Source organism: Parasteatoda tepidariorum, chromosome 7 (genome assembly GCF_982258835.1).
Source record: "Parasteatoda tepidariorum strain Cologne lab strain chromosome 7, Ptep-v5.0, whole genome shotgun sequence".
Classification (NCBI taxonomy): Eukaryota; Metazoa; Arthropoda; class Arachnida; order Araneae; family Theridiidae; genus Parasteatoda; species Parasteatoda tepidariorum.
The window spans coordinates 87,941,569-87,956,022 of NC_141761.1; the positions used below are offsets into that span (position 1 = coordinate 87,941,569).

A 14,454-nucleotide genomic window follows, 5' to 3' on the forward strand; every position below is an offset into this window, starting at 1 on the left:
GATGTTTAAGGAGAAGTAAGGCTTAATTTCAAAAAATTTTAAATATTATAAAAATAAATTATTTGAAAGGCAAACATTTTTACCAATTGGATTTAAAATTTACAAAAAAGTAAAAAAACTCATTCACTGAAATTATGATTTCTTAATATTCTACATTGACTTAATGTACGAAAATACTCGCATGTTAAAGAAATTCTCTATAACATGTATACTTTCCTTATGTTTCTTTTGAATAATTTGATTGATTTGATATCTAATAATTGTTTCAATTTGTTATATTCTATTTCAAAACAGAAACTAAAATATCAGGAAATGCTTTTATATCGTTTATAGAATTGTTTGCTTTAAACTATTTGACTTTAAGCCTTGAAAAATTTATATAAAAAGTATAATATAGGCAAACTATTTTCTAAAAAAGTTTCCGCGTTATGCAAAATTTTAAATATATATTTTTTTATTCAGAGACGGAATGCAGAGTTTGTTTGAATACATTATGGAAAAATCATGCTTAATGTTTTAGTATCATTTTTATTAATTTTTCAGTAAAATTGTTTGACGTGCTGTTATTTTACGAAAAGATTACTCAAATTATATTAGACCGATTTTAATATAAAATGCGATGTTATAAATTTAAGGAAACTCGACGTTTTTTAAAAAGTTTAATTTTAATGGTCAAAAGTTTCAATGTAATTTTAATTTGAAAGCCTCGCTTTTCAAATAAAAGTCAAAACTCGGTTTCACAGTGCCATTTTGCTCTTTGTATGAGCTTACTTTTGGGAAGAAAAAAAAAACATTTTCTCGGTCTGAAACTAATTTAAATAAGGAATGTAATATCAAGCAGTTTAAAACATTAAAAAAGCTAAATTGGAATAATTAACTTTCGGAATGTGTGGAGACCTTTGCGCCGACGCGAACTTTCGGAGGAAGGTGAACGACAAGTAGAGATCCCGTTCTCGGTCAGTGGGAACGACCGCGATAAGAGATTCGAAATGTTTTGGACATTGCTCATCTTTCTTCTCTCCCCATCATTAAGCCCACAACTCACAAAATCGTCCACAATCAAACCTAAATGGAATCAGGTATGAAAACGATTTTTATAAATATTTTCCTTCCATTTTTTTTTTCATTGGCAACGTTTCAAATCGTTTGCTTTTCTTTTGTAATAAAAATGCGTTTGGAAAAATTCGAAAAACTTTCTTTAAAATAACTTTTTTTTGCTGTTGGCAATATTAAAAATAAATATTGGATTCCGAAGAAAAGTTTTATATTAAGTTTGTTTTAATTTGCGTGGAAATGCCAACGTTTATGGCAATAGTTTGGAAGCATATTTAAATTTACTTCAAAATGAACGAAATAATTATACAAATAAATTTATTTTTCAATTTAAATAATCGTTAAATATTGCTTAACTAAGTACCTGTTTTTATTGATTTTTTTCTGAATGTATCTTTTTTTATATTTACTACAAAATATTTGAGTTAAAATATAATTTATTTTCATTTTTACAGTTGCGAAATTATATAATATGCATTATTTTTTAATGAAATGTTTTTTGTTGACATTTTCAAAATGCTGTAATAATAACGTAAAAAATTCTTGTTCCGTGTTGTTAAGACTAAACTTTTAAATTTTTTGTAAGTTAAACTTTTTTAAAAATTTAAGAATCATCAAATATAAACATATTTCTCCTTCAAAATAGCATGAAGTGCCACTTTACATGGACTCATAAAAAAAGGTTTCAGATTTCTCAAAGAGAAATGTTCGAAGTATGTTTTTTCTAAATTGCTGTTTTTTTTTTATTTACGAATTTTTAATTATTTATTTTTATTTATTTATTTATATTTATGTATTTTTATTTATTTATTTTTAGTTATTCATTTTTATTTATAAAATTTGATTTATTTATTTCAATTTTTTATTTTTATTTATTACTTTACTTTATTAAAAAATCGTAAATGTTTTGAAAATGGACTTCATTTAAAAAAAAATAATGGTTTCAAACTTGTTCTCGGTAGTTTCTATAATGAAAAACATGGACAAGGACCGCTATACTGAACTAAAACAGTAAAGTTTGCTTTACTTTTTAAACTAAAAATTTATCGAATACTTTTTAGCCTAATAAAATTTTCCAGACGACATAATTAGATTGCTTTTATTGGGTTAGTTCCGCAATATGGAGCTTTTAAATCTCATTCCAAATTCTTTCAACTCTTAAAAAGTAGACAATCGTTTGTCTTTTTGACCGATCCAGTTCATAGTCTTCAGATGACGTCATTATTCTTTATTTTATAATATTTTTTTATCAATATTTCAAATAATTCTACAGCAAAAAATTTAGAAAAAAGTTGAAAATTTTAAAGAATATTAAATACAATTCTTGATTTTCTCAAACTTAGGAAACATTCTTACTGAATGTAGTTTTGTAGTTCTGCCTAAGTGGCACCTATCAAATTCTTAATTTCAAAATGTATATTTCATGCGATCTTTTATGTTGATCGAAAAGTTACAGTTAAAATTACAGTTTGTGCAGCGATAGGAAATATTTTGCATTTGAATGATAAGCAACCGACAATCGTCTGTTTCTAGCAAAAAAAGAAGAATGAAATATCTTTACTATTTAAATAAAATTAAAACCGTTTAAACTTTTTGCCTGTTTTCAAACGGCAGTGTTGTAACATTTTGGAGCGAATTTCAAAAACTCCAAGTGAGTGAACTCACCCAGTGTTTGTTTTCAAAACTTTTATTTATTTATTATTATTTTTTTTACCTAAATTACAGACTGCCTATTTTTTATCAAGGATTTAACATGGACAAAATTACTCAACTTGTTGATGGTATGGTATCAGTCATTATGAGCAAAGTTTGTGTGATGCCGATACATATATTTCCTAGCTTTTAAAATTAATTGCTTTAATTTCATAAATTTAATTTCTTAATCATTCTTAATTCTATTAAAATTAAATTAAATCTATCATTTAATTTTTATTATATTTTATAAAAAGTGGATATAAATATCTGTATTTTTTTTAAATAATCAATGTAGTAGCCAACTTTTTCATTCTATGCAAATTTATAATTCATTAATACAGTGTTGCGACATATCGAATATCAAAATCTGTTTTTAACTTTATTTCTCTGACCACAAAAATGTTTCGTTTACAGGCTTATATTAACTTATAGTGATCTATTTGGTGATTAAATTGTAGCCATATTATTTAAAATTTATTATTAATAACGTGTTGGCTTTTTTCTGGCTATCTTATCTATCGGTAAATCGCCGACTTCACATGCTTCTAAGTGTATACATTAGCAACTATTCTTTCGCTGAAAATTTTATTTTTTTGTCGTTGACTGAGTTTTTTGGATGACTAATGGCCTCTCAGTATGATCGTTAATTATTTCAAAAATTGCTACATTAAGTAGATGAAATAAAATGCTTTCGTTTCTATAAAAGAGACGCTGCTTCATATTTTATTTTGTTACTATAAGTATAGCCATATTAGTTAATTTTTAAGAATGCCCCGTAATAAAGCAAGATATTTTTTCTTTGATCATATTTCAGAGTGTTCCTCTTTCACTACAGACGCAATGTAAATAGCCGTGATGGCTCGCGTTCGCCTTTCAATTAGGTGAACCGGGTTCGAATCCCACCAATGGCTGGTCGATACGAATCCGCATCAGGCTTGCACCGACCACAGTGCTGACTTGAAATATCCTCAGTGGTAGACGGATCACTGGTTAGAGTCCCTTTGCAGTCAGGCTAACCTTGTGAGGTTCTCGTGGTCTTCCTCTCCGTGTAACGCAAATGTGGGTTAGTTCCATCATAAAATCCTCCACGAAGGCAAATTTTCTCCCAATCCAAGGGATCCAGCAGTTCCCTTGTCTTCTGGATTGGGTTCAAAATTACAAGGCTACGGAGTTGAACATTAGAAGTCATAAACCCAAAAATTGGGTGGACTGTTCAACAACGGTTTTAAAATTATAAAAAAGGCCATGTAAAAGGAATTTCCACTTTTACCAAACGATAGTTTGACCTACGGAAATCAAAAGGGTTAGTAAAACTTTTACTGATATGATTAAATGTCTATCAGAGATATAACAAGCAGTTAGTTGTGTCGAAGCATGTACTCATCAAACTGGTTATGTAATTACTGATCAAAAATGGCAAAACAGAACTTATGGAACAGGAAACAGAATTACAGATAAGAATTTAGCTTGAATCAGTCAAGTGAACTATATAAAGTTCTTTTTGATGCAAACGTAATTATTGTTATATTCTTGCTCTTATTATTATTATTTTGTAAATTTTTCTTTATTTTTTTCATGTCTCGTCTTTTTTCTATTTCATCTTTGACAGGGGTACCTGCTAAAAGCCTTAATTTGGTATCAGAGTCTAATTTCCCTTAATAACTATTTTGAAAAAAAATCCTTCAATTAAAACGTAAAAAATACTGTTTAACTATCACGAGATGAGCTCTTCAGTCAAATCGCTTTTAGTGAAGTCTGGGTACATCTTATGTGTGATTGCCAGGCAATAGATATAATTCTGGGTTCAGTTATGTTATTAAAGTACATAAATAATTCAAGTTTTTTTTATTTTTAAATATTAATGGCAGATGGTACAAAAGAATAGAATTTCCAAAAAAAATGAACTTCTCTGGCTGAAAATTTCTCTTTAGTTTCACTTGCAATTGCCAGATGAACAGAAACAATTGAGATTCTGCTCTATACTATGTTGCAATCAGATGCTCATTAGCTAAATTTAAAATTTCTCTTTGGCTTCACTTGCAAATGCCTGATGAACAGAAACAATTGAGATTCTGCTCTATACTATGTTGCAATCAGATGCTCATTAGCTAAATTTAAAATTTCTCTTTAGTTTCACTTGCAAATGCCTGATGAACAGAAACAATTGAGATTCTGCTCTATACTATGTTGCAATCAGATACTCATTAGCTAAATAAACGTTTAAACATGACATAGTTGAGGTTGGTAAAACCTCCTATGTTCCTCCTAAACAAATAAAATAAACTAGCATAGAATAAAAAGTAAAAGTACAAACTTCTCTCACATAGATTGAAAATTTATAAAAGTTTTAATCTAAGTGTAGAATTAGGCATTATTATTTTTAATCACAATTCCAGTAAAACGCAAACATAATTACAAATTGAGTAGAACAAGGAAAAAATTATAATATTGATTAAATACGATTATGAAGATGTATAGATAGTAATACGATAAAATAATTATTCTTTTCTATGTTAATTCGAATTCGAATTTTTTCCCAATCTTATTAAATGCTTTTATTCAGCAATAACTTTCTTGTTTTTATATTCTAATGCTTTTTCATATATAAAAAAAAGCTTTCAATTTTTAGTTAATTTTTCTTAAAATTAACACCTACAGTATAACAAATATTTTTATAACTGTAAAGCACCATTGAAAAAAAATTTCTCTTTTACCATAATTTTTTCCTTCTAAGAATTTAGGGATAATTAATGCCTTTTAAAGGGTTTTTTTCCCCAACAAAATGTTTATAAAGTCGGCGCTTATCTGGAGCTTTAGTCTGTTTAGTATTGTTACAAAACACTACAAAAAATAGTGTTCTTATCGCGCAAGGCTTTTCCTTTACACGAACTTAACTAGATAATATAGAGTAAATAAAATAGTTAACTTTTTCAATCCGTTTTATTTAATTAACCTTGATATAAATGCACTTTAAGTTGTATTTAACACTATTAATTTTTGATAGAACTCTCAAAATAAAGTGACCACGCATTTTTTTACAGATTTGTTTGCTTAAAAAATAAGTAACTGAAAAAAATAAATATTATAATCTAATTACTATAAATAAAACTTATTTTTAAGTTTGAATATTTATTTCAGCAGAATTTATAGCGGGTGTAGTTTATTTTAAGAACCCCTTATTAAAAGTGATTTAAGAACGATAGACACATTATGGATTGTAATTTAATAATTAAGGGTACAGTAAGCAAACTCGTTATCTAAGTCCAACGATTCATTAGCGAGGATTCTGAAAAAATACAAAAACTCCAATTTTTGATTGCTGAAACAAGGAGGTATTGGCTATAATCGCCTTTCAATTTCGATAATGTACTGTTTCCTCACTAAAATATTAGTTTACGACCTCTAATAAGCATACTTTTTTGACCACACTTTTGACTTGGTTTCTAAACATATATATTGCGATTGATTAGATTTTGAGAATGTGCTGTTTCCTCACTAAAATATTAGTTTGCGACCTCTAATAAGCATACTTTTTTTACTGCATTTTTGACTTGGTTTCCTAACATATGTATTGCTATTCGTTAGATTCTGATAACGTGCTGTTTCCTCACTAAAATATTAGTTTGCGACCACTAATAAGCATACTTTTTTGACAACATTTTTAATTGTTGTTGTAGTTCATTTACGTCGCACTAGAGCTGCACAATGGGCTATTGGCGACCGTCTGGGAAACATCCCTGAGGATGATCCGAAGACATGCCATCACAATTTTGATCCTCTGCTGAGGGGATGTCCCCCCCCCCGCTTCGGTAGCCCGATGACCCTACATTTTTGACTAGGGTTCTAAACATATATATTGCGATTCGTTAGATTTTTATAACGTGTTGTTTCTTCACAAAAATATTAGTTTGCGACCTCTAATAAGCATACTTTTTTGACAACATTTTTAATTGTTGTTGTAGTTCATTTACGTCGCACTAGAGCTGCACAATGGGCTATTGGCGACCGTCTGGGAAACATCCCTGAGGATGATCCGAAGACATGCCATCACAATTTTGATCCTCTGCTGAGGGGATGTCCCCCCCCCCGCTTCGGTAGCCCGATGACCCTACATTTTTGACTAGGGTTCTAAACATATATATTGCGATTCGTTAGATTTTTATAACGTGCTGTTTCTTCACAAAAATATTAGTTTGCGACCTCTAATAAGCATACTTTTTTGACTACATTTTTGACTTGGGTTCTAAACATACATCTTGCGATTCATTAGATATTGATAACGTTTTGTTTCCTCGCTTCTGTTAATTTGCAAACCCTATAAGCATACTTTTTTAAGCTCATTTTTGATTAGGGCTCTAATATCCGTTTCCAGTAGACTATTATGCAGCTCTAGAGCGAAGTAAATAAACAACAACCAAACATATATATTAAGTGGAGTCATTACCAAACACTCTGCTTTACAATCGATGTTTATAAATAAAGATAAAAATTTTAGTTATAAATTTTACCTGCTTATGCGTTTGAGTGTTTGATTTTAAAATCTTTTTATTTGAAACAGGGATATCATACAATTATTTAAAATGTATTGAATCTCGTTATGAAATAATCAACGAATTATAATAAATATAAACTATGAGCTTCTCAGGTGTTCATAAATCTGTCCATATTCTTTTTTGAAACTGAAGTCGTCACTTTTTATCTGCTGAGCGAATTTCAAGAACTGAATTTTCATCGTAATTTAAATTTATGCAGTATTTTAATGAATGTAGTTAGAAAAAGTTTACATTGTCTGTATAAACTAGCATTGAATTTTTCTAATAAAGGCTTTGATAATATACTAACTTAATTGTTCAGTGTTAAGATAAAAGTACTTCATAAAAATTTTGAGTTTTAATTGTATCATTTTAAGTTCCAGGTTTTGATAATTTGTTTACTAATACCCGACACCAGATCATTCCGAGTACTTAGGATAGCAAATGAAGATGTTCCTGGTTTTATTTAAACTTTTCTTTTTAATAAGATAGCTAAAGTTTCAAAAAATGTATCTGAAGCATAAGTCCTTTTTTTAGTATTGTATTATACGAGTAACTTTTCATCAAAAAGTTTTTGCGCTTTCCATTAACAATAACTACAGCAACCGAATTAATTATGAATAAAAACATTAAAGTTGTACTGGATTTTTGATGCTTTCATAAAAAGTGTTTCTGATTGAAATATCTAATGAAAAAATACTTTTTTAAAAGAAAAACTTTAATATCATCGCATTTTATAAGTTTGCAAAAAGCGGTTGATTGTAAAGCTTTCTTTATGTACTAAATGTTTATCAAGACACACGATTTTAGAAATAAAAAGTCATTTTAATTTAAATCGCCACTACTCATAAATAAACTATTTTCCTGGTTATTTATATTGTGTAGACTAGAGTGATAACAATAATTTTAAATAATTTTTCAAAACTTTGTTTGATAGGAATTACACAGAAATCCACATACACAGGAATTCACTACAGGAATTATTCCGTCTATATTTTTCCTGAGTGTTTTTAGAATATGAATTACATTTTATTGCGCTGAAATTCCTTAATGCAAGTTGTAATTCTGTCGAGGGAAAACTATGAAAATTTTTTTTTCACCGTTTTAGCATTTTCTATGTATTGTTTGAATTTATGTATACTTTCTTAAAACTCAAGCAAAATAAAATATTAAATAGCTTAACCGACTCTAGAAATTAATTAAGGATCCTGGAGCTAACGGTTCTGGAGTAGTAAGAACGGCAGTATTTTAGAAAATTGTTTTATCGCCGTAAATTTTGACTATCATCATTTGACATTGGACAAAAGCATCATACTCAAATGGTACTAAATACAGTCAATCTTTATTTTGATGGCAAAATCGTGTTTTGCTCAATCTAATAGCGTAAAGCCACATGGAAAGGGCATCAAATAAACGCAAATGGAAAAAATTTAACCTTTATTTATTATATTTTCATCTTTCTGTTTGTTTTGAGCATGGTTTAAGTGTAATTTAGCATTGATTTAATGATAAGTTAGAACGGAATTTCAGCAAGTTTAAATAAGTAAAATATCCTAAGTTTTACAACTAAAAATCCTTCACAAAAGTTGCAATGAAAGCATGGTTCCAGATTTTTTAGTTTACTTAACACTTCCGTAATTGTTTTTTTATTATTATAATTATATTATAAACTGATTCTTGAAGCTATGCATATAGCTTAAATAAACAATTCTAAGAAGCGGTAAGATATTACTTGATGAAGAAAAATATATTAAGCTGTTAAAAAATATATTAAGCTGTTAAAAATATATATATTAAGCTGTTTAACAAGCAAACTCTCTGACTTTTTATAATTCCATAAGAAACTAATTTCTGCAGCTATGCATGTAGCTGTTATATAATTTTGTTTTTACTCAATATATAACATATGTTCTTCACTTACATGAAATTTTAACAAGATATTATGGAATTACTTTAAAATATTACGCAAACTTATTTAATTTAAAATTTTTAATTACAAATAATATTTTTAATTGATTTTTTTTCAAATTTAGAAAAAAAAACATTGCTTTTGAAATGGCGTTAAAAATATATCAAGCTGTTTAAAAAGCAAACGTTCTAACAATGTACTCATTTATTTAGCTATGCATGTAATTCTTTTATAATTTTGTTAAATTTACTCAATATTCCTTATTTATTTTTCACTTACACTAAATATTAACAAGAAATTGCGGATTTATTATAGAATATTTCATTAACTTAGTTTAAAGTTTTTTATATTTAATAGCTGTTTTTAAATTATTTTTATTTTCAAATATTAAAACAAAAACATTGCTTTTTAAACAATGACGTTTAAAAATATATCAAGCTGTTTACCAAGTAAACGCTCTGACTATCTTATTTTTTTTTAAATTTACTTTATTTATATAATTTTGTTAAATTTACTAAATATTCCTTATTTATTTTTCACTTACACTAAATATTAACAAGAAATTACGGATTTATTATAAAATATTTCATTAACTTAGTTTAAAGTTTTTTATATTTAATAACAGTTTTTGAATTATTTTTATTTTCAAATATTAAAACAAAAACATTACTTTTTAAACAATGACGTTTAAAAATATATCAAGCTGTTTACCAAGTAAGCGCTCTGACTATATTATTAGTTTTAAATTTACTTTATTTATATAATTTTGTTAAATTTACTCAATATTCCTTATTTATTTTTTACTTACATTAAATTTCAACAAGAAATTACGGATTTATTATAAATTATTTTATTAACTTAGTTTAAAGTTTTTTATATTTAATAACAGTTTTTAAATTATTTTTATTTTCAAATATTAAAACAAAAACTTTGCTTTTTAAACAACGACGTTTAAAAATATATCAAGCTGTTAAAAATATGTTTACCAAGTAAACGCTCTGACTATATAATTTTTTTTAAATTTACTTTATTTATATAATTTTGTTAAATTTACTCAATATTCCTAATCTATTTTTTACTTAGATTAAATTTTTAACAAGAAATTACGGATTTATTATAAAATATTTCATTAACTTAGCTTAAAATTTTTTATAACTAATAACAGTTTTTAAATTATTTTTATTTCAAATATTAAAACAAAAACATTGCTTTTTAAACAATGACTTTAAAAAAATATATGAAGCTGTTTACCAAGTAAACGCTCTGACTAGGATTTTATCCAATACATCGATGTTGGTTTCTAAAAGTAGAGTTAAGAAAGAAAAAGGATTGACGGATCGGGTAATGCTTTGCATTTATATGAACCTTAAAAGATATTGAAGAATATAAATAAAGCGGTTCACTTGATTTTTATATAGTTTTCTTACGAATCGATACCGATTTAGTATACTAACATCAAACGTGGAATCGTATTTATCGAATAAGCTAACTATTGAATCGTTCTATATTTCATATTTTTAACCAAACTAAAGCATTGTAAAAATATTAATTATGTATTTTAAAAAGAATTTTATGTTTAAAAAAGGGAATTACAAAATTTATTCGAATTGGAAATAAATTAAAAAGAATTTCTTTAGTATTTTGGACTGTGTAGAAAGTATTTAATCAAATGATATTTCCGAATACAGGTTTTCATATTAAGGTCATGCTATGGTAATTATTAAGGTTGCCATATGAAAGTCATATTAAATATTTCGTCGCTTTTATACTTATATTGTTTCATTTAAAAATGTAAAATAATAACATTAAAACACCTTATTAAATAATAACACTTAATCATATTCTTTTTTAAAGAAATCCAATCACTCATATTATGTTTACCAATTATACATTACATTTACTTATAAATATAGAGTATTAATTAAATTTAAGAAGATAGGGAATCTTTCCTCCATTGTGTATTGCTGAATGTAGTAAAATATAAGTATTAATATTTCCCTTAAATTTCCTGTTATTCTGCACAGATAATATTATATTTCGTCAGGTGTCGCAATTTTTAACGTATTATAATCTTTTTGTTATAATAGTAATTTATAACTCTATATTGCATTTAATAGTATATGGAACGGGAGTTTAAATCCAGCCGGCCGAAGACTTTCCGTGTTGTAAATGGGTGACTGATGCACGTTAAATCTGTCGGGTGACGAAGTCCTCTTTGTTCCCATAACAAATCAATACCTCTGACTTGGAGATTGATTAGCTCTCTGGTTCAGGTCAAAATTACGATCTGTGGACGAATGAATGTATGTATGAATGGGCCCAACATATAAGAGGGTGTGACGTATAGGTGGAGCAGAAGTCTATTTCTTGGCCATAGATGGCGCCACTGGAAAACAAAAACAATCGCACCCCCTCCGCCTTAATAGCCGACGGTAACAACAACAACATGGATTCACAAAAAATTTGTAGATTTGTTCAAATATAAATATTCTGCTTTAAAAAGGCAGTGTTAATACTTTTTAAATATTGAGCGTGACCGAGCTGCTAAAAATATTTTTTACCTTACATAGCATATTGCTTAGTTTTATTTCTTCATAGATTTCACTAGGGAACTATTTTTTTTCCTCTAATGCATGAGGGTTTTTTAATGGATCTTGAATATTTTCACGTTGCTGATTTCAAATCTGCAATTTGTCTTTCTCTTCTAGCTACATTTTTATAAATGACCTTACTTATTTTTTTTCGTTATGCACAAGTTTAAAAACATTATATATAACAAGGAATTGCATAAATTTTACGACAAACTTCTAGATAAGTTACGGCACATCATCGAGATTAAAATTGCATAAGAAACTATGCCCGTAAATATCATCATAAGCCACTAGGGGTGTTTCTCTATTAAGAACTATTTTTTCCTGTGTTTCTGAACAGGTCAAAATAAGGAAACGTCCCTAGCTGCGTACAGCAAAATTTTTCGGACATGGTTTCCTATGCTATTTTAATCCTGATGGCGTGCCCTTACTCTACTATAAGTTTTTCACAACATTTTTGCTGCCCCCTGTTATATATAAAGTTTCTTAATTTACATATTACGACGAAAATATTTCGACATTCAAAAGAAATGTAGTTTAAGAGTAAAAATAATTTCAGCCGTGAAATTCGCCTATCCGAATTAGACAAGATCAAGTATTTGCATAGAAAAGCAAAACTAAAAAAAATTGAACATTTTTTCATGCAAACACACGAGTAAAACTGACTATTTCAAGTGATACTAGTGCAATGTGATGTTTATGTAAAAAAAAAATAGTTATAAGCTAATGGAAAGAAGAAAAAACAAATTTTACTATTTTTTAATCTAGAATATTCTTTAACATTTTTAAGCTTAGATAGATAATACAATTTTTTAGGTGTTTTAGACACTGAAATGTTATTTCATTAAAATGAAACTAACAACGAATAATTAAGTGGTTTAACTAAATATCAGATAGAAAAGATTTTAGCCGTCCTAACTGCGTAATGCTTCGATAGCTTACAATAAGGAATAAACATTTCTTTAATTTTCACTTCTATAATAACAAATACATGTGGAAAATTATGCACTTGCATGATGATTTTTTTCATAAATATAAATGGATTGTTTTTTCTTCATCGCAGCTCAGCATGTTTCCGTTATTTCAATAATTTTGTGCAAATTTTAAAGCTAGATAGAAAAGAAAATTTTGCTCGGTTATTACGGCAATAACAGAATCGCCGATCATTGGTTTTCTTAGTGCAATTTGTACTTAAAGCACAGCATAATGTTAATCTACGAGTTTGAAATTGTGCAACCTATAAAAACTTTGTAGGTGATACTTTTTACGTGACAAACATTATTGTAGACCTTTGAGTGAAGATGGTTGGTAAGTGTTGGGCTCGTGTGCCTGAGAGCCTGAGTTCGAATCCCGTCAGCCGGAGAATCCCCGTGTATTAGATGGTGCATGCTAAATCTGTCGGGATCTCAATGTCCCCCTATTTCCCATAACAAATCAATAACTCTGAAGGTACTGAATTGGAGAATGATCATTCTCTGGTTCAGGTCAAAATTACGATCTTTGCATGAATGAATGGATGTCAGCCCTATAAACGGCCTGTGACGTATGTGCGGCTGAAGTCCTACTTTTGGTCAGAGATTGCACCCCTGGAAAACAAGAAACACACCCTCTGCCTTAAAAATTCGCTTGCATTCCAATAATAGGCCGGCTGTTATTGGCAAGTAGCATTTGTGACAACAACAACTATAGACCTATAAAAGTAAATTCTTCCCTCACAGCCTGTTATTTCCTGTAAAAAAAATGTGCGTCAAGTTACGGTAAAAAGTATTGACACTCTGGGTACCGGAATATTTTTCACCGCAATTTTTTACAGAACAGAAAATCTTATACACCGTAATTTTTATAGTATTATTTGCTGTGAAATTACTGAATCAAAAAAAAATATTGATGTAAAATTATGGTATAAAATTTTATAGTTCTAATGTATTCCGCGGTAAAATTAATTTTACGGATGCTGCATTTATGGTGCCAGTACTTTTCATCGTAATTTGATCCGGAATTTTTCACAATTTGGGTCAAACAGACTTTAAGGCTCCATAGTTTTGAGACCAACGGCATGGTTGTGATAATGTGATCAGCATTGCGAACAAACCGCCCTTACTGTTCCGATAGGCTATTGCTCGGGGTGGCTTCAATCCGTTTCTGAGATTTGAGCCGATTAACTGTTATTGTATGAACAAAAAATTACCAAATGATTATTTTAAATTCCGTTTATTTTAGTTTTATTACCAGAATAATAGTTTTTACTACGAGAAATGTCATTATCATGTAATACGGTAATTTTACCGGAATTTTTTCTCAGTCTAGGTATTAAATAAAAATTTAAAAAATTTAGATGATACCTTTAGTTCATACATATTGCATATCATATCAATATGCATATATGGGTCATTCTCACGAAAACTGTCATTTTTCAGTTCATAAAATCCCAAAAAAGTAAAGTGAATAAAAAGCTCTGAAACTTTTTATATTAATAGAAATATGTCATGGCATTATAAAGAAAGTATATATCCTATAAATTATACTTAATATTTAAAGTAATTAATTTTTTAAATAATTAATTTATAATTAATTAATTTATAATAATTAATAATTAATTTATTTTATAAATAAATTAATTAATTTAATAAATTAATTTATTAATTTTTTAATTTATTTTTCAAATTAATTAATA

General features: G+C 27.9%; 1 protein-coding gene across 1 annotated transcript in view; it reads left to right on the forward strand.

Moving 5' to 3' along the window:
• Window positions 1-949: 949 nt before the first annotated feature.
• LOC107444016 (uncharacterized) overlaps window positions 950-14,454 on the forward strand; it is a 130,450-nt gene continuing 116,945 nt past the window's right edge. The window contains exon 1 of the mRNA XM_087168226.1: window positions 950-1,079. Within this exon, the coding sequence (XP_087024352.1) occupies window positions 990-1,079 (90 nt within the window). The 5' untranslated portion in view covers window positions 950-989. The remainder of the gene's footprint in view (window positions 1,080-14,454) is intronic.